The 22,256-nt window shown below is 59.8% G+C and overlaps 5 protein-coding genes across 10 annotated transcripts in view; 1 reads left to right on the plus strand and 4 right to left on the minus strand.

Annotated features, from left to right (window-relative positions):
• Positions 1-73: 73 nt before the first annotated feature.
• On the minus strand, positions 74-4,177 carry ZMYND10 (zinc finger MYND-type containing 10). 2 transcript variants are annotated; one of them, XM_075548992.1, is made up of 12 exons: positions 4,086-4,177; positions 3,738-3,846; positions 2,503-2,619; positions 2,367-2,420; positions 2,075-2,212; positions 1,881-1,969; positions 1,678-1,778; positions 1,173-1,345; positions 954-1,079; positions 730-851; positions 488-613; positions 74-398 (listed from the first exon to the last, which is right to left on the minus strand). In XM_075548992.1, the coding sequence occupies exons 1-12, from the start codon at positions 4,175-4,177 to the stop codon at positions 323-325; spliced, it is 1,323 nt and encodes a 440-aa protein (XP_075405107.1). In that variant the 3' UTR covers positions 74-322. The 2 variants fall into 2 exon arrangements, with proteins under 2 accessions (XP_075405107.1, XP_075405106.1); XM_075548991.1 differs by lacking the exon at positions 1,678-1,778 and having other exon boundaries at positions 1,173-1,432; positions 1,882-1,969.
• Positions 4,178-5,674: 1,497 nt separating this feature from the next.
• On the minus strand, positions 5,675-8,931 carry NPRL2 (NPR2 like, GATOR1 complex subunit). The gene is made up of 11 exons (XM_075547422.1): positions 8,681-8,931; positions 8,127-8,218; positions 7,859-8,027; positions 7,610-7,718; positions 7,102-7,238; positions 6,920-7,017; positions 6,780-6,816; positions 6,594-6,687; positions 6,390-6,507; positions 6,000-6,142; positions 5,675-5,880 (listed from the first exon to the last, which is right to left on the minus strand). Exons 1-11 carry the CDS (start codon positions 8,756-8,758, stop codon positions 5,813-5,815), a joined length of 1,143 nt encoding a protein of 380 aa, XP_075403537.1. The 5' UTR covers positions 8,759-8,931; the 3' UTR covers positions 5,675-5,812.
• Positions 8,560-11,459, plus strand: CYB561D2 (cytochrome b561 family member D2). Of its 2 annotated transcripts, XM_075547424.1 has the most exons (4): positions 8,963-9,093; positions 9,513-9,663; positions 9,991-10,028; positions 10,657-11,459. In XM_075547424.1, the coding sequence occupies exons 2-4, from the start codon at positions 9,537-9,539 to the stop codon at positions 11,158-11,160; spliced, it is 669 nt and encodes a 222-aa protein (XP_075403539.1). In that variant the 5' UTR covers positions 8,963-9,093; positions 9,513-9,536; the 3' UTR covers positions 11,161-11,459. The 2 variants fall into 2 exon arrangements, with proteins under 2 accessions (XP_075403538.1, XP_075403539.1); XM_075547423.1 differs by lacking the exon at positions 9,513-9,663 and having other exon boundaries at positions 8,560-9,093.
• A 481-nt stretch (positions 11,460-11,940) lies between these two features.
• Positions 11,941-16,054, minus strand: TMEM115 (transmembrane protein 115). The gene is made up of 2 exons (XM_075547425.1): positions 14,718-16,054; positions 11,941-12,692 (listed from the first exon to the last, which is right to left on the minus strand). Exons 1-2 carry the CDS (start codon positions 15,566-15,568, stop codon positions 12,488-12,490), a joined length of 1,056 nt encoding a protein of 351 aa, XP_075403540.1. The 5' UTR covers positions 15,569-16,054; the 3' UTR covers positions 11,941-12,487.
• Positions 16,055-20,340: 4,286 nt separating this feature from the next.
• The window catches only part of CACNA2D2 (calcium voltage-gated channel auxiliary subunit alpha2delta 2), a 128,010-nt gene continuing 126,094 nt past the window's right edge, over positions 20,341-22,256 (minus strand). For 3 of the 4 annotated variants that reach the window (XM_075548997.1, XM_075548994.1, XM_075548996.1), the window contains 3 exons: positions 22,120-22,229; positions 21,874-21,959; positions 20,341-21,773 (listed from right to left, as the gene is read on the minus strand). In XM_075548997.1, coding sequence (XP_075405112.1) covers positions 21,633-21,773; positions 21,874-21,959; positions 22,120-22,229 — 337 coding nt within the window. In that variant the 3' untranslated portion in view covers positions 20,341-21,632. Of the gene's footprint in view, positions 21,774-21,873; positions 21,967-22,119; positions 22,230-22,256 lie in introns of all 4 variants that reach the window. The other variant, XM_075548993.1, reaches the window with a different exon arrangement.

Genomic DNA, 22,256 nt, shown 5'->3' on the forward strand with positions numbered 1-22,256 from the left:
CCCCCGCCCGCCAGGCCGATGTGGCACCACACTGAGAAAGGCCAGTTTCTGGAGAAGAGCTTTACTGGGCTAGGTCGAGGAAGAGGGTCCCCACATCCGGCGTTCGCCGCCTCAGCTCTCCAGCCCCACACTTGCTGAGGCAGCAGCAATGGGCCCCTCCAGGGTGGGGCAGGAAGCGCTGCGCTGGGGGAGGGGTCAGCAGCTCTCCTCCGTCCACTTGCCCCCCGCGGGCGCTGGCGTCCGGGGCTGGGCAGAGGGGTTGAGGTTCAAGGGCGGGCTGGCGGGAAGAGTGGGTGTGCGTTCCGCTCGGCGGCCGCTGCCCTCACTTGGCTCTGTCACCCTGAGCTGCCAGGACACACGCCTTTCCGTGTTTCTCCCAGTGCTTGACTTGACACTCCCTGCCGGCAGGGAGGCGCGTGAGCACGGCTAGGGGCCCGTTGGGGGCGGGCCGGGGGCCGGGATCCAACGAACGACCGCCCGCCCTCACCTGCAGCAGTACCACTCGCTCTGACACCGGGAGCAGCGTTTGGAGGCCTCGGCGTGGCAGTAGCCACAGCGGGGCCGCTCGGGTGCCATTGCCTCTAGCACGTCCAGCCGATAGGTCTCAGCCCACCTAGGGGGCACAGGGAGTGGCTGGCCCGCTGGACCTGGCAGGGAGGGGGCTCGGGAGCCCCCCACCATCTCTGTACCCGCCCGCCCTCTGCTTTTTGCCAGCTCAGCAGACCTCACCTCCGCGCCTGCATTCTCAGTTCCTGTTCTGAGGGGCTGAACACGTGTCGCAGCTGATGCTTGGCGATCGCCTGCCACCTGCCTCTGTTCTCTTGCTCCAAGCGCTCCCAGATTTCTGGGATCTGGGGGCAGGGGAGTGTGTGTAGTGGAAGAGAAGGTGAGGAGACACGGAGGAGCTGGCAAAGTGGGCTGGGGTCATGAGGAACTAATCTCCCGGGGCCTACCTGTTCCAACACCAAGTCTTTCTTGGGGGTCTGAGTTTCAGCCAGGGCCAGGCGGGCCAGGAAATTCTGCAGGTCTGCCAGATTGGGCAACTGGTCAAGCAGTGTGTCTGTGAGGAAGGCCCTGAGCTGCAAGGGGTTCCAGAGGACACCAGTGAGAGGCGGGTGCTGGCCACGGGACTGGACTGTGGGTGCTGGTGGGAAGCCTGAGCCAGTTCTCACCTTGAGCAGCTGACCCTTGGCAAAACTTGTGAGGCAGTAGCGGGCCCAGGCCTCGGGACTCAGCAACAGGTTGTACAGGGCGATCCACACCTGCCCGTCCAGCTTGCTTAGCTTTTGCTGCTCTGAGGGTACTACAGTCTGCCAACGGCCCCCTTCAAATCTCTGCAGCTTGCCTGAGAAGAGGGCCCAGGGCACCGAATACAGGTGTGGCATACTCAGTGAGTGAGCCGGCTCTGGGGTGCTGGGGACCGATCCTTGCCCGTGCAGTGCAGTAAGAGCCTGCATATGCCTGGCTCCAAGGTGGAAGATCTCAGTTGTAGACAAATACAAACTACTTGCCTGCTGCAGGGCCCAGGGCCAGGGCAGGTGAGGCATCCTGGTATCTCCCGAGGGCTACTGGGCAGGGCAGGGCTGCCATGTGCAAGCTAGCAACTACTGCCTGTCTTGAGGAATGCCCTTGAAGCAGTGGACTAGGGAGGGTGGAGGCAGGTCTGGGAGGCCTTACCTCCTTCCTGCCGGCTCCAGGGACTGTGCTCCAGCAGCTCCACCAGGAGGCAGGGTAGGTTGTGGGTGCTGAGCATGCGGCTCAGCGTGCTCAGGGAAAGGCTGCAGACAGGTGACGGGGCAGAGGGAGGGAGGTGAGTGGAGGCTGCAGGCCCTGTCTCCCCATGCTCCACTGTGGGCGTCAGGCTCTGCCGCCTTGCCCACCTGTCCACGCAGTCTGTGATATAGCGTAGCACTGAGAGGGCCTTCAGCGCAATCTCAAATTCCATCAACTCTGCCTGCTTCTGCAGCTCCTGGGTGACAGAGGGGGACAGGCTTAGGATGGGTCCCTCCCTGCCTGCCCTGGCTTCAGGGGAGTCAAGCCAAGCCCTTGCCAGCCCTAAGGTATCCCAGCCCACCTGCATAGGGGTGCTGTCCTGAGACCCCTCCTCCTCAGGAGGCATACAATGGCCACTCCGGGCCACCAGCAGAGTCAGTTTGCGGTGACAGTAATCTACTAGGTCCAAGATGGTGTCCTCTGCTGACTCACACACCTCCTAGGGCGGGTGGAGGGGGTGGCGCGGGAGGGTGTTTAAACACAGAGAGACGGGAAGCTTTCTTCCACCGCCCTCTCCACTGAGAGACAACCCTCTTCCTGCCTGAGTACGCCGGGGTGACTTGGGGCATCGGGCCTACTCCTACCCGCCTCACCTTGTGGAAGAACACTGTCTCCAGGAGGTTGGTGATGGAGGCCTCGTGGTGCACCTGCCGTCCAAAGATGAGGACAGGGTCACAGCTGCCTTCGCGTGGGCGGTAGGGATGTGGCCTGGGGCCCCAGCTTACTTACCACCATGTATATGGGAAAGGTATTCTGGGGCTTGAAGTCCTCCAGCCTGCACAGCACGGGGAACACCTTTTGTTTCCACATCTCCACTGCGATCAGCTCCTCCACCAGGATGGGGATCTTTTCAAGGAGCAGGAGAAAGGTAGGGATAAGGTGGGTCCACCTTCGTTCAGCAACACCCCCATCCCTGCCTTGGCCCACTCAGCTCCCTTCAAGTTCCTCTAGGCCAATGGTTCTCAACCTTCCTCATGTTGCGACCCTTTCATACAGTTCCTCATGTGGTGGTGGCCCCCAACCCTAACATTATTTTTGTTGCTACTTCATCACTGTCATTTTGCTACTGTTATGAATCTGACAAGCCCTGTGAAAGGGTTATTCGACCCCCAATGGGGTTGCAACCCACAGGTTGAGCACCACTGCCTAGGCCCATGAATACCTTTGTGTTTTTTAAATGAATACATTTTCTCACCTCTCTTCTGTGCCTGCCTGAGACCTACATCTCGGCTGCCCACGAGTGGCTCCTGCCCTGCTGAGAGTCCCCCTGCCATTCCTCCTCCTCCCGGGCCCTTGTCTGCCCACTGAGCCTCCCTCGGGAGTCTGTAGGCTGTTGTTGAGTGCCTTTGCTGTACCCTGGGGCCCTTCCCTGTGCCTGGCCCTCTTCCCACAGCAGTGGGTCCCAGCTTTCTTGGTAGGGGAAACCTTTTTAGGGTGATCTCTCAGTCATCCCCTAGGGTAGCAGTTCTCAACCTGTAGGTCTCGACCCCTTTGGGGGTCAAACAATCCATAACAGTAGCAAACTGACAGTTATGAAGTAGCAGCAAAAATAATTGTATGCTTGGGGGTTCACCACGACATAAACTCTATTAAAGGGTCGAGGCATTAGGAAGGTTGAGAACCACTGCCCTAGGGCCTCTCTGTGGCTCCTGCTGCAGCCAGGTGGATCTCCTCCTCGCAGCCCCCTATTGGGAAGACTACCTCCCTATAAGCCAAAGACCCACCATCCCTCCAGCAGAGACCCAGTTCCAACCTAACGGTCTGCTCAGGGATAACCAGCATTCAGCGCTCCCTCCACCGCACCCCCTGCAGGCTAGGCTGTCCAAGGACCCATGGTTGGCCATGCATGTCATCAGCCGGTGTACCAGAAGGGAGGGAGGCACTGCACGTGCTTCTGAGCCATGGGGAGGCAAGCCGGGCTAGGAGAGCAGCTGGGAGCTTCACGGGGGACCTCGCCCGCTCACCTTTCCGTGGGTGACCAGCAGCTCCTGGATGGGCTCGCCCTGGCCGCCGGAGGCATCCAGGATCGCTTGCATGTTCAGCTTCTCCAGGTTTTCATGCTGTCGATTCCACCTGTCCCGGGGGTGGGGATGGGGGTGGGCATTTGAGTGCCCGTGTGTAGTTGGGGTGGCTTGGGGTCTGGATCCTATTGAAACCTAGCTGATTCCCAGAGTCTAGAGAGGTTCAGGAGCTACAAGCCCTTAGCTTCCTTTTCTCCCCCTACCCTCTCCCCTCCGATCTGGGCCAAAGCTTCCCAACCAGGGCCCTACTGACCCCATGACTACACTTGACCCTTGACCTGGCTGCCTCACCCTCCGGAGCCAATTTCGCGGAGAGGGAAACTGCGGAGATCCCGCACCAGTGTGTCTGCCTGCCCCGGCAGCAGCAGCTCCAAGTCAGTCATGGCCAGGCGGCGGGGGGCAGAACACGGGAGGGGTCGTTCGGCTGACTTGAAGCCGAAGCCTGCACCGGTGGGCGTGTGGGGAGGAATCTGACATAGATCTTCCAGGGACCACAGGCCGCGGTGGGGCCCCAAATGCAGGACCGGTCAGTTAACCCAAGGGAGCAGTTGGCGTCGCTTGGCTCCCTGTTGCCACGGAGACGGGTAGCTCGGCGCCTGCGCGGTGTGGCCGGAGGCCCGCCCCCTGCCGGCCAGTTGCGCCGGGTTCGGCGGGTTCCACAGCTCAGACTCGCCCAGTTGACCCTGACCCTGAGCAACCACACAGGGCAGGGTGGAAACGCCGGCGTGGGTTTCCGGGGCGAGGCCGGGAACCTTTGGGGGAGTAGAAAGCCTCTTCGTCTCCCTCTGAGCAGCGGGTGGGTTGGAACTTCTGCTCTTGTTGCTCTGCCCCATGGCTTCCCCAGTCCAGCTAGACCTCACAAGTCCTCAACCAAGTTCACACTGCTATCGCTTCAGACCCCGGGGGAACTGCCCCCTCACTGGACCGACGTCCAGTCTCAGCCCCCACGACCAGCCCGGAGTCTGGATGGTGCCCTTGTGCGAAAGTCTCTGGCCCTTGCCGGCCAGCAACGCTGCGGGACCTGATGGGCCGCCTCCTCGTCTACCACGGGACTGTTTGTTGCTGTGCTCATCCTTGCCTGTTCCAGCCCCAGGGCCCCCCTGCTTCAGCATCCCCCAAATCCTTCGCGCCAGGATTTGGGTCCTGTCACCTCTGCCTGACACCTTCCCCCTTCAGGGCTCCGCCCAAGTCCAGCTACCTCAAAGCCGCCTCAGACTCCATCCCTCTGGTCCCTGGTTCTATGTGACTGGAAGGATCCCGGGGGTACAGCACTCGAGCACTCCTGAGGGCAAGGCTGAGGTAGTGGCTGCCATCATGTGGGGCAGACCCCTGGGAGCACTCTGCCCGGCCCTGTACAGCCCTGTCTGCCTTGGGCCTTGTCTTCCTCACCAGTGGTGCCAGGCAGCAGGTGGTGCTTAGAGGCCGGGGGCAGAACTATAGTGGTTTCAAGCCCTGCTGGGTCCCTGGGGTCTGCAAGGCTGACAAACAGAGTCCCAGCAGACCTGAATTTGTCAAACAGAGGTGTACCAGGGGGGGAAAACCACACACCCAAGCCCTGGAACGGAAGACTCAGGAGTATCGTGGTCGACCGGGTTCTAGTTGCCAGGACTGTGCCCAGCGACACCCAGTGGTGGGGGGAGGGCACAGTCGGCTGCCATCTTTGAGCAGGGTGCTCTTGTCTCCCACTCTGCCATTCAAGAGGCGGCATGGGGACAGGAAGCCACCCTTGTTTTCTACAAGGGGGAGACAATTGTTTCACGTGTGCTCACTGTTATAAATTTGGGTCCCTCTCAGTGTTTTGCATCACGGACCAGCAAGAACCCTGTTTAAGTAAGGCCCTTGGTGGGAGAGCGCAGACGCGGCACTCAATCAAGGCAGACTGTAACACCATGGGACGGCTTTATTTACAGAGCTGAGCGTGAGCCTGGGGCTGACAGCTGTGGCACCAGGCAGGGCTTGGCAGGAGAAAGTGAGGGCAGCCCTGTGCTGGGCCCCGCCCCTCCTTGGGGGGATGTGCTTCACTTCCAGCAGATGATGATGTTGGGGTCGTTTTCCAGCCGCTCATCCAGCTCGTGGTAGCTCATGCCTGGGTGGGATGGTGCAGGGGCAGTCAGCCCTGGTTCGCCACCCTCCCCTGACAGGTTATCCCCCCCGCCCCCGCCCCCCCCCTCCTCCCCCCTGCTGCTGCCCATCTCCTACTCCCACCTGTCTTGCAGCAAATCTCGTCATAGCTGTGGCAGCCTGTGTACAACTGGGCAGGGTGGCTCCGCTCCTCCCGAGATACACGGACAGGGTACTTCTGCAGCCGCCGGATGAGGTTCTTCATAAGCCCAAACTGGATCAGCTTCCTGTGGGGGCATGGGGAGGGAGGAGTAGGGGGCGGTGCTCCTCTTGCCCAGCCAGACCAATCCTTTCCCACCCTTCTAATTTTCTCTGTCTGGATTGGGCTCCCAGGAAGCCTTGCCTGGATTGGCGGTGCCACATGATTCTGCCCACCGCAAAGATCCTCCCTCCCCACTGAGGCAGGGCCCAGCTGTGCTGAGGGTCCCTCTGTGCCAAGGCTAGCCCCTCATGCTCTGGGGATCCAGCTCTGACCGTTCATCAACGCGCTGCAGCTGCTGAGGGTGGCGGCCCAGGAGGTCCCGTACAGTGGTCCCGGGACTCAGGCTGCAGTACAGCTGGAAGACGTCCCGGAGGCTGGCCCTCTTGTGTCCTGGGGGTGCCAGGGGTCAGGTCAACAGCAGGCCCTGCCCCTACCCCCCACTCCAGCAAGCTCACCGTCTTCCAGCCCCTCACTACCTGGCTTGGTCACATAAGACAAACAGGCCTCCTGCAGGGACTTATCATCGACCAGGTCTTGGACTTTGGGTGTAGGGCAGTACACATTGGAGTACTGGAGGGGAGCAGGAGACACGGCGGCTTCTTGAGTGAGGGCCTCGGGGGCAAGACCGTGCCACACTCCCCCCCAGAACCAGACCCAGTTACCTGGAGGATGGACACAAGCGTCACAACACCATAGTACCTGAGGAGACAATTGGGCTCAGTTTCCAGTGGCCCCTGCCCAGGCCCCACTACGGGCCGCGGGCTCTGCCCTGGCTGGTGGCCCTGCCCGAAGCCCTCCTTACAGCAGGTTCTGGATAGCGATGCGAACCAGGTTGAGCTCCACGTCTGCTTCGGCTGAGATCTTCTGGACATGACGGAAGCCATCGATGTAGGGCAGGATCTGGGCAGGGCAGGGTCGGTGAGGGGTCTGGCAGCCAGGGCTGTGGCCTGCGCCCCCCGGTGTATGCAGGGAGGACCGGCTCACTTGCTGCGTGGTGAGGTCCCACTGGGAATTGAAGAACTCCTCCTTGTCCTTGGTAAAGACCGGAACGTCATACTCCTGGGCCACAGGAGGGTCTGGTCGCTGCTCAATCACCTTCAAGTGGATGGTGTTGGACTCATCTGCAATGGGCCGCTCACCCACTCAACCTCATTTCTTCCAAAGGACCCCCCAGAAGCATTTGGGCCTCCCAGCATGTTTTCATGCAGACAAGCAGCCCTGGGTCAGACTAACCTTCCCCTTTACCTTGAGAGACTGAGGTCCAGAGAAGGCATGAGGTATGGCTGAGGGACAGAGCTGCTAGGCCCTGTCCACCTCCTGCCCCCCACTCCATTGCCTGGACACCATCAGCCTAGCCCGTGGCTGTTTCCCAGCCACCCACTGGTTCACAAGTCTTATCCTTCCCCACGGCAGGGCAAGCCGCCCCTTGTCACGTCACCGCTCCCTACCCTCCTACCTTTCCTTTGCGGTCCTTGCAAAGGCTGGGACTTACCGATGGGCAGGGTGCACCGGCCTGAGGCATTTAGCTCTTCCAGCAAGATGGTCATGATGGGCACCAGCTTCTGCTTGCTCTCCTCCATGGATACGAAGCTGCTCTCTAGCTGGAAGGAGCACGGAGATGGTAGGCACACCCCAGGACCCATGGCTGGCTGCCTGCTCTGGCTGGCAGTCCCAGGCCTGGGGGCGTGGGAGACAGGGGAGCACCTGCCCTAGCTCTGCCCGCCCATCCACCCGAGCAGACCTCCAGTGTGGTCAGGTAGCCAGCCAGCTTCTTGACGATGGGCTCCAGGGCGCAGGTCTTCGCCTGGGCGTCACACACGAAGCCCAGGTTGAAGAGCAGGGCATTGCGGCTGTATTTCTTGTGCTCAATGCAAACGGGGCAGCCGATCAGCTTTTTCTCCATGGCGGTGCTGGATAGGGGGGAGAAGATGGGGATGGAGCCAGGCTCTCCCCCAAGCCCATACCCTCTACTCCCTGGGGAAGCCCCACCCCACCCGCTGGGGTCTCACACAGTGATGAGCTTGTTCTGCAATTCTGGCTTGGTGATGATGTACACCTGGACCGTGTCAAACAGCTCCCGGGAGATGAAATCTTCAGGGACCTGGGACAGGGATGGACGGACAAGAGGCTCTTCATCAGATATTGGGGGGGGGCGGCGGCGACAAAGGCTCTGGTCTTCCTCCTGGGTTTGCATATGTGCTTCCCCCTCTACAGGAAGCTCTCTTCCCCTCTCCCTTCCCTCATCTAATTTCCTGTGTCTCATTTAGGTCTCAATTCAATTACCCGGTTACACTCAGGAACCACGCAACCCACTCCCTTGGAGCCTGGCACGTCCAGGGTTCCCCCCCCACCCCTTCCTCTCCACTCCCCCCCCCCCCCGCCTCCGCCCTGTCATAGCCTGTGTGATGTGCATTTCCTGCGACGATGGAGCCGGCACCCTGTGCATCTTCGAGAATGGAGTGGAGGGCCGCAGGCAACCGGGATATGCGACGCCCCCCCTGCAGCTGACCGAGATCCCCGGGAGCGCCCCTCTCTAGGCCTAGCTCTGAGACACGAGTGACACCTGATAGGTGATCTTGGGTCCCAGCGTGGGGTGGAACTCGCTGAAGAATATGCATTCGATGCGACAGCCGCTGCCCATGGCGTCTGCAGGGCCCAGGCCCGGACCTTCTCGTTCCTCGCGCCAGGAGGCGCCCCTCCCCTGGGAACACCTGTTAAAGTCAGCTCAGAGGTCTGGGCTACGTGGGTCGCTCTCGCCTGCGAATGCACCAAGAAGCCATGAGCTCAACGGCGCCTGCGCAGTGGGATTCGGAGGCGTGGTTTGGGCGGGGGGGGTTTCGGCCCAGGAAGTCAGGAGTCGGTGGAAGTCGCACCCGGAAGTGGAGCGGGTCCGCGGCGGAGCAGTGGCGCGCGCGGCTGGGCCCCGAAGAGTCCGCTCTCTTGGGAGGAAGCCGCTGCGTTGGATCAGTGCTGCGGGTGAGGCAGGCGTGTCCCTAGCGTGGTGGTGCAGCATGCCAGCGGCACGTGGGGAGACTGTGCGTAAGGGATTCACGCGGAAACCGTGGGCTGCCGCTGGGAACTACAATTCCCGTGTTGCTCCACGCGTTCTTTGCGGTCGCTCCGGCTTCACTGTGGCATGATGCACGCTGGGATTTGTAGTCTTCTTACACATTTTGGCAGCCTACCACGAAGATGAACTAGAGTAGATTAGTCCCCGGCTGAGTTGTGGGTACAAGCTGACAGCTCAACTGGCATATTGTGACTCTTCCTGGACATCACCTCATCGTCCCCTACCTTCCTGGGAGAGGGTGGCGTTTCAGCCCCGCTGATATTGCCCCAGTGAGGAGTGGGCGGCAAGACACCTGAGGCCCTTGTCCACTCTACTATGCTTTCAGGCTACAGCCCGGCCCTGCTTGGCCATGGCCTTGACCGTGGAGACTGAGTCCCAAATCTACCGAGTTTTGCGCACAGCCTCTGGGGCTGCCGCCCACCTTGTGGCCCTTGGCTTCACCATCTGTGTTATGGTGCTTGCCCGGCCTGGCTCCAGTAAGTTCAGGGTTAACTAATGGGAAGGAGAGGGCTGCCTTTTCTAGGGAGCAGGCCTGGTTGGCTGAGGGTTGGTGGAAGGGGACACTGCGATTTGGGGGGTGGTTGGCGCGTGGGGGGCTGTCACCTTGGCCACGTCACGTGGGGTACTTGGTATTTCTTGTTCTCCACCTGCCTGCCTCCTGGGAGGTGCTGGGAGGGCTGCCAGAGAAGTGGGGGTGGACAATGCACCTTCTTGGGCATTGCGCTGCTACCCCCTGTAGCGCTGTGGGGAATGGCCTGGTGGTTCCTGCCTGAACCTCACAGGTCCGCCTCTTCCCCTTGCAGGCCTCTTCTCCTGGCACCCCATGCTCATGTCTCTTGCTGTAAGTAATGGGCCTGGGTCTGGGGGGTGGGCATGGGGGACAGGGGATGGGTGGGAGCTTGGGTGTGGGTAGTGTTTGCGTTTCCCCCCCTGTACCCTCCAGCTATTGTCAGGGCTCCCTGTCTCAGCTTTGTACCCTGGTACTTAAGACCTGAGGTCAGATGGGTCAAATGTGTCCAAGCCAAAACCAGGCTTAACCTATGGAAACTTAAAGAAAATGATTTTGCATATACCTGTGACCCCGTTGACCAGTTTGGATGGATTTGTGTCCTTCCAACCATCATGTATGACGGTGTGTCCCATCTCCCCTGAAACACTGCACCCAGTGGCCAGTGGCTGTCAGGACATTATATCCAAGCCCTGGTCAGGGAAGCAGAGGTGTGCATCATCTATAGCTGCCTTATCGAAACCTCGTGTTGGCTGGGAACCTCCTGGAGATGACGTTTCAGAATGGCCCCTTGGGGAATGAGCCTCTTGCTGATGATCTAGGGTACCAGAGGGACGCCTTCTGGGAGAGCAGTTGGAAGGGTCACCAGCCCATATGACTGGCTGGTGCAGAGTCCCCTGGCACAGGCTCTGGGCTTCCCAGGGGAGGCAGCACTCTCACTGTGGGTCCCCTGTCTTCCCAGTTCTCCTTCCTGATGACTGAGGCGCTGCTGGTGTTCTCGCCGGAGAGCTCCCTGCTGCGCTCCCTCTCCAGGAAGGGCCGGGCACGGTGCCACTGGGTGCTGCAGCTGCTGGCCCTGCTGTGTGCGTTGCTGGGCCTGGGCCTTGTCGTTGTCCACAAGGAGCAGCAGGGCAAAGCCCACTTGGCCACCTGGCATGGACGGGCAGGGCTGCTGGCTGTGCTGTGGGCGGGGCTGCAGTGCTCAGGTGGGGTGGGGCTGCTATACCCCAAGCTGCTGCCCCGCTGGCCCCTGGCCAAGCTCAAGCTGTATCATGCCACCTCAGGGCTAGTGGGCTACCTCCTGGGCAGTGCCAGCCTCTTGTTGGGCATGTGTTCACTGTGGTTTACTGCCACAGTCACTGGTGGGGCCTGGTACCTGGCCGTGCTGTGTCCTGTTCTCACCAGCCTTGTCATCATGAACCAGGTGAGCAATGCCTACCTGTATCGCAAGAGGATCCAGCCATGAGCCCCACCTAACCTCATGGAAGCCTGGACTTGCTCCTCCATGGCCAAGCTGGGCCCAGGAGCTCCTGGGCGCTCTCTACTGACTGTTAAGGGGACACTGGTGCGGCAGGGGGAGGATACCAGTGTGTGACAGCTCTGCTCAGCGGCTGTAGTGCCCAGTCTCTGCTGTCCCTGTTCCTGAGGCCCACAGGCACCCTGTCTTGGAATGAAGCTGGGGTTTCAAGACTACCCCCCCTAATTCAGTACTGGTGTTTCCAGAAATGACAAGGGAGGAAAAAGTAAAATAAAAATGACTGAAAAGACTGCTTGAGGAGCAGCAAGAGTTTGGGGCAGGGGGTTTTGCTGCTGTCGGCACAAGAAAACAAGACGATGGCATGTGGGGGACCCCATCCCTGGCTGCACATGGAGGTGGGGGGGGCGGGTGTCCCTGGCTGTGTGTGTGGGTCTTTTTGGGCACACGAACCTGGCCGTGGGTCTTGTCAGTCTCCCAGCTGCCCCTGTGCTGGAGCCCCTCAAGACTGTGGCTGTTAGACTGGGACAATGACACGCTGGGGTCGTTCAGCACTGGGACATGTCACAGCTAGGAACAGCTCATGCCAGAGCTAGAGGCCCTCCATCCTCCAGTCCCCTAGGTCAGCCACGGAGCTTCGGGGAGAGGGACAGGACCCAGGTCTGAGGTGACAGCCTGGGGCTGGGTGTACCACGTAGGGCTCCTCAAAGTCACGTCCCTGTCTGGCTTTGCGTGTGTGTGACGAGGGTGGCCTGACAGAGCCCAGGAGCCTCGTGTTGAAGAACCGCTTTATTGATACTGCACGGTGGGGCGGGGCTGCCCACCTAAGCGGCCCTGTAGAAAATACCTGGGAGTGGCGGCTGGCCGCCTGCAGCAAGGGACACAAAAACTGACAGAACACAGTCTTTCTGGGGGTGGCGGAGCAGGCAACTCTGCCTGCACTGGCTGGGACCCCAGAAGGTTTTTGGCAAATCCTTGCCGTGGCTCAGGGCACTCAGCGTCTTGTCTCAGACCCAGCTCAGGAACAGGGGGCAGCAGTGTCCTGGCAGTATGTGCTCCGGGCTGCCTACTGAGGCACAACCTGAGCCTCCGATGGGTCCAGGTTGCCTGGTGCTGCCCAGGCCCTGTGCCTGGCTGGGTGGGTATCTGGAGCTGGAGCCAGGTAGCAGAGGCCTGGGTAGTGTTGGTGAGAAACAGCCGAGGGCTGTGGAGGCTCCAACCAGGCCTCTTCCCCCCCCCCCCCCCCAGCCGTCAGAGCAGCCGAGAGGGGCGTGAGGGGAGCCCTGGAAGAGGTGCTGCCCTCTCGGGGGGTTTGGAGTTACAGATTCGGGGTGACAGCCTCGAAGGTGATTAGACTGGATTCTGGAGCAGCCCCCTTTCCTGGGGGTGCAGGGGCCTTGTCTGATGGCAGGAGGCTGTCTGCCTCGCCTTGGGCCTCCTCCTCCTCGTCGTCCATACTGGGCCACACGGACTGGTCTTCCACTCTCTTCAGCCGCTCGTTAAGGGCCTTCAGGGCCAGTTGCCTGGGACGAAAAAGACAGGTCACTTGTAGCTCAGACTTGGCTCACACTCTGCACCTGTGACCCCGACTCCTGCCCGTCAGGTGTCTCCCACAGCACTCAGAGACCCTCCCCCAGGCAGCACTCAGGGCTTCCTAGCAGCTGGGTGGGGGGGCCACCTGCCACTGGAATCCGGACGGCCATCCAGTCTTCCCTCCAATGACAGGGCACTCTCCCTCCAGGCTGAGGCCATCTGCTAGCGTGCCAGCCCACAGGAGTGGGTCTGAACACTGTGCCTAGGGGTGGGTGGAGCTAGCTGGTGCCCTCAGGTCCGACAGTGGCAGGGTAAGACCCCGAAGATGTGAGGTTTGGTCTGGCCACTGTCATCAATCACAGCCAAGGCCAGGGCTATCGCTTCCTGCCCTTCCAGCCCATAGGTGTCTTGAGCCTCCTGGCAGCTGCCCACCAACTTTGGCCAGCTCACCTCCTAACGGACTCTAATATTCTCCTTCCCAGCAAATTCCCCAGGCCACCAAGGTCTGTGGGAGGAGGGCACGACCAGGCCCTTGCTGACCCCACTTTGGAAGGTCCACCAAAAGAAAGTATACCCTGGGTCTTCGGGAGACCAGAGGCAGACTATCCATGGTGCCAGGCGGTATTCCCAACAGTGGCCACTGCCACCTCCAACTGTGCCCCTGTGTGTGGGGGCTCAAGCAGAGAAGGATCTTCACAGTGCCCAGAGGCAGAGGTGCAGCATACTTCCACCCTGCCCTCTCCCTGGCACCGCCTGTTGCCCCAGACAGGATGGTCCTTCCTTGCTCTGCTCCCTGGGCCTGCCCTGGGGAGCCTGCCTATCCCCATCTAGAGCCCACTAAGGCAAAGCGGTAGTGATACCAGTCACTTCCTCAGCAGGTCCAGGGACGACAGCCTCCCTCTGGATCTGGAGGGAGCATGCAGTCAGATGTTAAGCCCGTTGGAAGGGCAACCCCCCTCCCACCCCAAAACAAAACCCAAACCAACCAAAAGAACTCCCCTCCTGCCCTCACACATTTTCTTGGGCCTGGGCAGGTTTCGGGAATGTGTGGCCACACTGTGGGTGGAGGAGGGGCCTACTGAGGGCCCCTGGGGAGGCCCCTTTCCTACCTCTGGTGAGATCAAACCCCCTCAGCTGAGGGTCTGCCACTGTCCACTGTGTGTCCTTGAAGCCCAGCCATTAGCTGTGGCCTGTGCCACTCCTTTCACCAGCCTGGAGCCTCCTTTAAGAAAGGGCTGCACCCTGCCCCCCAACCACTCCAGAACCGGTGGGGAGAGCCCAGCAGTCCTGGTGCTTTTTGCCAAAGCCCCACTTTAGGGAAGCAAGGCCGGGTGGGAAGCTTTGACAGTGCAGAGTGGCATCAGGCTCACAGTCCATCTAACTGAGCTCAAGAATGAGAGGGACCGGGGCTGGGGTGGAGTGGGCGACCACAGACCCATCTGCTCTGGCCCAAGAGCTGCCAGAGAGAGGAGTGATTCAGCTGGGACTCCTGGCCTGGCTTACAGGGAAGAGACAGGTAAGCTTCTACTTGCTGCTGGGGTGGGGCCGGACCTTGGGCTTGGAGACAGGTGGCTATCAGCTCAGGATCTCAACCAAGATCCAGGAAGGGGGTGCTCAGCATCCGGAAATTGGGTTGGCCCAGAGTTGGCCAGTCAGTTGGCCCAGAGTTGGTCAGTCCCGAAGAGAAGGGGCCAAACAGGTCGTCTCTGGGTGTCCTGTCCAGGGCCCCCCAGACTGAGCAGCCAGGCTAGGGCTGTGGGCCTGGCCCTCCACTAGCACCAAGCATGGCATCAGGGAACACGGGGCCTTACCAGAGAATGGCTGAGAAATGCTCCTTTTGCCCCCTCACACTGCAGTGCACCCCGGAAGAGCCAGGCACTTAAATGCTGAACTCCTTAAGGCCAAAGGCGGGACTTTATCTTTGCCCTCCCCCGCTGTCAGCCTGTCAGGTCTGCAACCAGCACCTGGACATATAGACTAGGGTTTGCCCAGGTGTTCGAACGGGCCCCCAGTACCTCCTGCGCTCGGCGTCCTGCGGGTCAGTGCCGGGGAGACTGATGGTGATCGAGGACGGGGCGCCCACATCGTAGCGTTTCACGGTCTTCTGGCAGATCCTCACCTTCACCAGGAGGCCGTGCACCACGCCGGCCAGCAGGCCCACCACGGGCTGCAGGATCTCAGGGAAGAAGGTGGCGAAAGCAAAGTGGTCGGCCATGTCCCCTCGGCCGCGGCTGTGGCGCTGGTAGAAGCGGAGATACACCCAGCTGGACAGCAGCCCGAAGCCGTAGGAGGCCAGCGCAGGGCTCTGGAGCAGGGTGGCCAGCCGCAGCAGTAGCAGCAGCGCCAGCAACAGCATGGGCACAACGCTGACCCGCACCTGGGGCACCCGCAGAACCACGCAGTCGCCCATAGTTTGCTTGAGCGCCACCAGGACACCGCCCAGAAAGCCCAGCGCGCCGTGAATGCGGACAGTGAACAGGTAGACCAGGTTGAAGGAAGCCATGTAGGTGAGGAGGTAGGCGAAGGCCCCCAGTAAGCCCACGGACACGTTCACCACCGAGAAGAAGATGAGCAGCTCCAGGGCCCCCCAGAGGGGCTCCAGAAGACGCCCAGCCACCACCACGGTGGCCAGGCTGATGGCCACGTCCCACACGTGCTGCTCCATCAGTCCGTGCGTGGCCAAGGTCCAGATCCAGAAGTTGGGAGGGAAGAGGTAGCCTGGGGTGACAGCCAGGCAACCAGTGTCCACGGCGAAGGACAGCAGGTAGAGGCACAGCACGGCCGCGCACAGGGCCTTCACCACCACGCTGGCGCTGGCCAGGAAGGCCCCCACGTGCTGGCGGGCGCCCGGTAGGGCGCGCTGCATCTTCGCGGCAGGTGCCGGCTCTGAGGGAAAGCCCTGATGGGCTAGGGGCCACCCCAGGGCCTTGTCCCGGTCCGGCCCCGACGGGAGGCCCGGGCTCGAACTAGTCGCTGGACGACGGCCCTGGGGCAGCCTCCACTTCCGGTCGGCTCGGACGGCGCCGGATCCCGAGGGGCCGAGCGCGACCTGGTTGCGGGGCCGGGGCCTAGGCCCCTCGCCCGGGACCTGAAGGCAGGCCCTGGGCGGCTGAGGCACGCAAGCCAGCCCCCACTGTGGGCCCCGCGCCAGGCCAACCGGGCCGTCGTTGACCTCAGGGCCCGGCCTCCTCCATCCAGCTGGGTCCCATCGGTCCGCGAGCCGACCGACGTCTTGTTCTGGGGCTGCCGAGTTTAGTCCGGTCAGCGCCGGCTCGGCCCGGGTCTTGACTTCAACACTGCCTCCTCCCTTTTCTGGGGCCGACAAAACAGGGGCGCTGCGCTTGCGCGCCCGAGCGAAGGCGGAATGCCCTCTGAGGGTTGCTCTTCCGGCTCCTTGGCATGCTGGGACATGGAGTCCCTGGGGGTTCTGGGTAGGACTACAAATCCCGGGAGACCGTGCGCGCGGACGCTCCAGTCGGCAGCGAGAGGAGCGTGGGCTGGGAGTTGTAGTTCTCCTGGTCGTATTCGCCAGTTTTCGGCAGGCGTGGGAAGTGGTGGATGAACATCGGAGAGCTCGGGAAAGCTGTGGGTACCGGCCGCTACGTAAATAACCCAGTGCCTCACACCATCCTTTTACCCGGGAAGAACCACAGCGCCCCTTTGTGCATGAACCTTTGTGGGCAGTGTTCTGAATACTGTGCATGGATACGCGCGAATTCCCAGAACCCCAGCGGTCTGGTCTGGGGTGCCCGATCCAGGATCCAGGTTGGAATCTTTGCTTTGCCACTGGATAGCTCTGTGACCGTGGCAGCGTACCTAAAGTTTTTTTAAAATAGGTGTCAAGGCCCATAAAATGGGGATAATGACAAGACCTTCCTATCTTAAGAGCACAGGCATATAAAATGCCAGTAGATTGTGTTGTTCAGGCAGGCTAGAGCTAGGGCAGGAACCTCGGGTCTCCTATCTCCATCTCTGAAAAAGTTGAGGATGGGCAGCCTTCAGCCCCTCCGCACCTGAGGCTTGTGATCCTGCTAAGCCAATAAGGGAGGATTCCCCACAACCCTAAGCCAGCGTGCACAAGCTGATTTTCTGTATGCCGAGTTGCTTTTAAAAGTGCATATGATCGTGTGACAAAATGTTCTTGTAGAGCTCAGAATCGCTTCTTTTCAGCCACTGTTCCTGGGACAAATGCTGATAGGAGCAGAGCCTTCCAGATGGTAAAGCATGTGGATCCTTTTATCTTTACCTGGAGTCTGGGTTCCCACTGGGTGCCTGGCTTGCCAGACCTAGTGAGTCAAAACCAGGACGCCAAGTTAAACTTGGATTTCAGATGGATGGTAAGATTTCAGTATTCCCAACCAAACCCACTGCCATCGAGTTGATTCTGACTCACGGTGACCCTGTAGGTCAGGGTAGAACTGATCCTGTGGATTTCCCATACCTTAGCTCTTTGTGGGAGTACAAATCTCATCTGGATTTGAACTGCTGGCTTTGCGATGAGCAGCCCAACCAGGGCTCCTCTTCAGTCTACACACGTCTCAAAATTTCTAGCACAAGTAAACCCAAACCTGCCACTACCAGTCAGTTGCAACTTGTAGGAACTCCCTTGGTGTTATAGAGTAGAACAGCTGCACAGGGAGGGCTTCCCAGGCTGTGCACATCTTTACACGGGCAGGTGGTCTCATCTTTGGCCCCTACAATATTGAAGGTACGTTGTTGGGTGCCAGTAAACCAAGGTTCAACTCCGTGACCCTGTCTGACAGAAGACAGCCCCCACGGGGTTTCAGAGGTTGTAATTTTGACAGAGCAAAGACCAGCCCTTCCTTTTCCCCTCGGTGCCCCCCTCCTTCTAACTGCCAACAGTTAGCAGTTGAGTGTTGAACCATGACACCACCACACCAAAAACAAACCCCCTGCTGCTGAGCTGACTCTGAGTCATGGCCCCCCTACAAAACAAGAGTCACCCCTTTGGGTTTCTGAGACTTTAAATCTTTACAGGAGCAAGATCGCCTCCTTGGGTTCAAACTGCTGACCTTGAGTTTAGCAGCTCAGAGTGCATTAAGTACGTGATGCCACCGGGGGTCCTTATTGCACCAGCAGTACAGTGGTCTGTATTTGAGGTCCATTTAGTGCAGGGCCATCATTTGCTGTTTAGCCGTGATCTTGCTAACTCCCAATGACTGCCTGAGACTTGGCAAGTAAGTGGTGTGGCCCACCAAAGGGATTGGTCGGTTTCGTCTTCCTGCTAGACAATCAGAGAGGCCTACAGGGGACCTCATTTCCATCCATCAAGAGGAGGAGCTGGGAGCAAAACGCTTCCTTTGGACTGAGAGCCTTCGAGACCAGTGTTCCCAACCTGTGGGTTGTGACCCCTTTAGGGGTCAAATGACCCTTTCATGGGGGTCACCTGATTCATAATAGTAGCAAAATGACAGTGATGAAGTAGCAGCGAAAATAATTTTATGGTTGGGGGTCATCACAGCATGAGGAACTGTATTAACGGGTCGCAGCATTAGGGAGGTTGAGAACCACTGTGCTGGACCCAGGAGACGAGCATTGTGATGCTGGAAGTGAGGCCCGCTGGTGGCTTTGGCCACAGAGTGGAGCCAGAGAGCTGAGTGTCTTTGGACTTGCTGGATAGGTGGGGGTGGCTGAAGGCACTCAATGACAAGCTATTGTGGGCAACACTTGCCCAAGGAACAGGGCAGAGGCCAGACCTGAGCAGGGCCTGCCTGGTGGTGTAGGCCTCCCAAGAGGAAGCGTCCTGATTGAAGCCCTGTATCCCGAGTTGTTCCCGTGACTTCCACGTCGACATGGATCTGGTTGTATCATGCCCCTGCCCGAGTAAAGCCCGTCACCTGGAGTCTGGCCTGTGAGTGATGTGTGGCTACCAGCGGTCAGGCCCAGCAGGAAAGAATACAGGTGTGGGGCATGTGGCTGGCATCAGGATTGGTGGAGAAGTTGGGAGTCAGAGGCTTGATCCCTGCCTTGTAGGGATCAGCTTTGGGCCCCTGAAGATTAATTATCCTTCCCCCTGGGAAAGTCAAGGGAGGCCTTCTCCCCTACCTCGTTACATAGGTGTAACAAAATGATGCTTTCTCTAAAAGTCAGATTTGATGGGTGTTCTGCATTTATCTGGGAGTCATACTCCAGGACTGCACTTGGGGGGCCATGGGAGCTGTCTTCGGGGCTGTCTGTAGAGCAGTTAGGAAAGCGCCCCTTTAATCTTTGCAGAGGCCTTCCCGGCACCCCAGGGCCACCTCCCATTGGCTACCCTCTCTCTGAAATATTTGATTATCTTACCCTTCCCATCTAAGGAGAAAGCATTTTCTCCTCTTGGAAGCCTCAATGCTCATCTGCAGAATGGGCATGCACTACTGCCCTACCCTTAGGCGGTGCCTCAGAAGAAAGGCCTGGTGATCTACTTCGAGATCAGCCAGTGAAAGCTGCTCCCCAGGAGGACAGTCCACCGTGGACACACATGGGAGGGCCGGGAGTTGGAGTGGACGGAACAGCAGCTAACTAGGTTGTGGTGAGGACTGGGCAGATAACCCCAGAAGCCTTGGGGTAACTGAGGAGTGACCAGAGTCTGCTCCCCACCCCCCACGATCAGAGTCAGCTAGAAAATTCAACCCTGGTAGTTACAATGCTGCCCCTTTGAGATGAATGCAAATGTCACACCTCCCAGTGTTGGTTACTGAAGAGTTAGGTTTAGCATGAACATGGGTAAAGCGTCCTGCAACTACGGACTGGACTGGGAGTGGGGCTCCACGTTGAGGCCCAGGCTTCTCTTGGGTCAGAAGGGGGCCCCAGCTGTGCTTATGGATGGGCCAGACCCCAGCCTCCTCCAAACCCGCATGTCCTCCTTCTCCTTCTGGGGATCTAGTCCTCAGCCTTCAGGAGGCTTATCACATTTTTTTTTTCTGCCAAAAGCATTTTGCCCAATGTCTGCCTGAGACTGTGTTCCAGTGGCAGTCACAGCTAGCTAGTCGGCAGGTGGGACTCTGAGCTTAAAACCACCTGTCAAACAAAACACACAACTGTCATTGCTGCCCAGCCCCTGCCATTGGGCAGACACAGTGGATGGGAACTGTTTGAAGTGAAAATATGAACATTATTTAATAACTGATCTTCTGTAATAAACCATTTGAAAATATTTTACAAGGAATCACACACACTGTATTTTACAAAGTTTCTTGTCTTTTTTTTGTTGCTGTTGTTTTTTCTGACTTGTCTGTACAAAAGAGAACAAAAAAGGGGGGGCAGAAAAAAAGGAAATGACCCCCTTCCCCCCACAGATTCCTCTGAGCCCGAGGTGAGGGCAGCTAGGTCAGGTGGGCGATGAGCAAAATCAGGCCCAGCTGGGGGTTGGACAGCTATCTTATGGGAATTGTTTTTTAAAACTTAAAATATATTATTTTTTTCTGTATGTTTCTTTAATTTTTATATTCTCCATTAAGCACCTGACTACACTACAATTACACACACTCCCCCACAGGACATGGCTGGCAACCAGACAGGACACCCCACCCTGGCACCGGCAGCGGGCATGGACCATACACACACACACTGAGAAAGCGACAAGCAACGTGACATTAATTAATGGGGCCATTAATTAATGCATCCCCTTCCCCCCTCTTCCCAGTCCACCTGAGCCCCTGGTCACACCCCCTGTTCTGTCTCCCACTGACCCCAGATGGAAAGTCTTTGGGGGAAATGACCAAATGAATAGCATGAAGACATGTGCGCAGGCCCAGCCTCTGTGTGTGTGCGTGCGTGCGTGCGTGTGCGTGTGTGCGTGCGTGTGTGTGTGTGTGTTTGGCCTCCTGAGGGCAGGGAGACTGTGCATGAGTAGGAATGGGACAGGGAGTGGACACAGGCCTGAGCGTGCAGGGCCAGATTGAAGTGGCATGGCCAAATCACCCCTGCTAAGGCAAAGGGTGATGTCTGGTGGGGGTTCCTCTGCCAAGGGGTGCAGGCAGTAGCATGTGGGCCCAGGGAGGGCCTGACACTAGTGAGAAATGATTACAATGAGCACCTGGTGGGATGGGGGCACTTGGGGGACACTGGCAGCCAGAGGTGGGACAGAGCACTCTGCCCTGGTCCCGGCATTTGGCACTGTGTGACATTCAGCTTTGGGGATAGGGACAGAGGGTCAGCTGGGCTGCAGTTCAGGTTAGAGGCAGGTGATGAGCAGGAGATGGAGCGTAAGGTGCCAACACTCCCACTGACCCCTCCCCCCGTGTAAGGCTTTGTCAGCCCCACCCACCCCATCACGTGTGTGCACGCGCACGTGTGTGTGCGAGTGTGTGTGCGTGCCGATTACACACTCGGGGTATGTCTAAAGTTCAATTTCTGCCTTCAGGGCACCAGCGCTGTATCTGACCTGGTGTCAAGGTGTCTGTCTTGACCCTAGAAGGACTTAGGAGAGGGGAGGTGGCTCTAGGCCTGAGGGGCAGGAGCCTTTAGTGTAGGGGGTGCCCTCCCAGGACCTCCCCTCCCTGCCAAGACTGAATCAGAGGCTCTCCCCTTCTCCAGGTTCCTCGGGGAACCTGGGGGTGTGCAGGCCTCAGAGGGCAGCCTCCCCGTCCTGTCCTCTATGGTTGCCCAGGGTAAGGCGGGCAGCAGGGCCAGGCGAGAGGAGGCTGGCTGGGGCAGAGGGCGCCCCGGGGCCCAGTGGGCAGTGGATGGCCTGGTCTGTAACAGCACGTGTGATGCTATCCCAGCCCCAGCCCTCGGGGCGGGGTCTAAGTGGGAATGAAGGGGCCCGGGACACTGACAGCTCAGTGGTGGGGCGTGGCGTGGGGATCAGAGACCAGCGACGCCCTCCTCTGGGAGCCCACCTCCATCCCCACCCCCAGGCGCAGACGCTGGGCCTCCTTCGGTGCGGGAGGGGGCAGGTGGAGGCTGGGGGCCCGAGGGCGGGGCGCTCAGAGGCGGCGGGAGCCATGGGCGTGAGCTGGGGGCTGCGGCCGGGGTGGCAGGCCCAGGAGCAGCAGCAGCTGCAGCGAGACCAGCACGCTCAGCGACGGCGGGAAGGAGGCTCCGCGGCCGCAGTCCGAGGTATCTTCCTGCGGGGGGAGGTGGGGGGGAGGAAACGCGGCGCTGATGGAGCGGATGGAGCAGCCCCCGGGGCGCGGAGCGCGGGGTCCTGCCTGCCCGACGCCTCACCGTGGCGTTGTAATCGAAGCAGATGTGCGGGCCTCTCCGGTACCGGGCTCTCTGCACCAGCTTATTACACTGCTCGGGGCCGTCCGCTGGGCATGAGTGGGGAGTCAAGGAGGCGCGGCGGCACGGGGCGGGGCCGGGGGCGGGGCCGCGGGAGGGGAGGGGAGGGGGGAGGGGAGGGGAGGGGAGGGAGGGAGGGGAGGGGAGGGAGGGAGGGGAGGGGAGGGAGGGAGGGCGGGGCCAGGATACAGTGCGTCTCCTTCTGCAGCAGCCGGCCAGCTTCGCACTGGCTGCACAGCGGCTTCTCGGCGACCACGAAGAGGAGGTTGGTGTTGGTCAGTCTCTGGGCGTGGAACAGCCTGGAGGAGGGCAGAACCGCGGCGCTG

This window comes from Tenrec ecaudatus, chromosome 4 (genome assembly GCF_050624435.1).
Source record: "Tenrec ecaudatus isolate mTenEca1 chromosome 4, mTenEca1.hap1, whole genome shotgun sequence".
Classification (NCBI taxonomy): domain Eukaryota; kingdom Metazoa; phylum Chordata; class Mammalia; order Afrosoricida; family Tenrecidae; genus Tenrec; species Tenrec ecaudatus.

Bases quoted from the DNA above. Each gene is read 5' to 3' on its own strand.
- ZMYND10 (XM_075548992.1), bottom strand. From the start codon at position 4,177: ATGACTGACTTGGAGCTGCTGCTGCCGGGGCAGGCAGACACACTGGTG. The intron at 3,847-4,085 runs GTGAGGCAGCCA...CCCCCGGGACAG, and splicing joins CGCGAAATTGGCTCCGGAGG to GTGGAATCGACAGCATGAAA. The intron at 1,080-1,172 runs GTGAGAACTGGC...AACCCCTTGCAG, and splicing joins CCAAGGGTCAGCTGCTCAAG to CTCAGGGCCTTCCTCACAGA.
- CYB561D2 (XM_075547423.1), top strand. From the start codon at position 8,730: ATGCATTCGATGCGACAGCCGCTGCCCATGGCGTCTGCAGGGCCCAGG. The intron at 9,094-9,990 runs GTGAGGCAGGCG...TTCCCCTTGCAG, and splicing joins GCGTTGGATCAGTGCTGCGG to GCCTCTTCTCCTGGCACCCC. The intron at 10,029-10,656 runs GTAAGTAATGGG...CTGTCTTCCCAG, and splicing joins CCATGCTCATGTCTCTTGCT to TTCTCCTTCCTGATGACTGA.
- NPRL2 (XM_075547422.1), bottom strand. From the start codon at position 8,758: ATGGGCAGCGGCTGTCGCATCGAATGCATATTCTTCAGCGAGTTCCAC. The intron at 6,508-6,593 runs GTAGTGAGGGGC...TGGCACCCCCAG, and splicing joins GTCTTATGTGACCAAGCCAG to GACACAAGAGGGCCAGCCTC. The intron at 6,143-6,389 runs GTCAGAGCTGGA...ATGCCCCCACAG, and splicing joins CTGCAGCGCGTTGATGAACG to GAAGCTGATCCAGTTTGGGC.
- TMEM115 (XM_075547425.1), bottom strand. From the start codon at position 15,568: ATGCAGCGCGCCCTACCGGGCGCCCGCCAGCACGTGGGGGCCTTCCTG. The intron at 12,693-14,717 runs GTACTGGGGGCC...TTTTCGTCCCAG, and splicing joins CAGGACGCCGAGCGCAGGAG to GCAACTGGCCCTGAAGGCCC.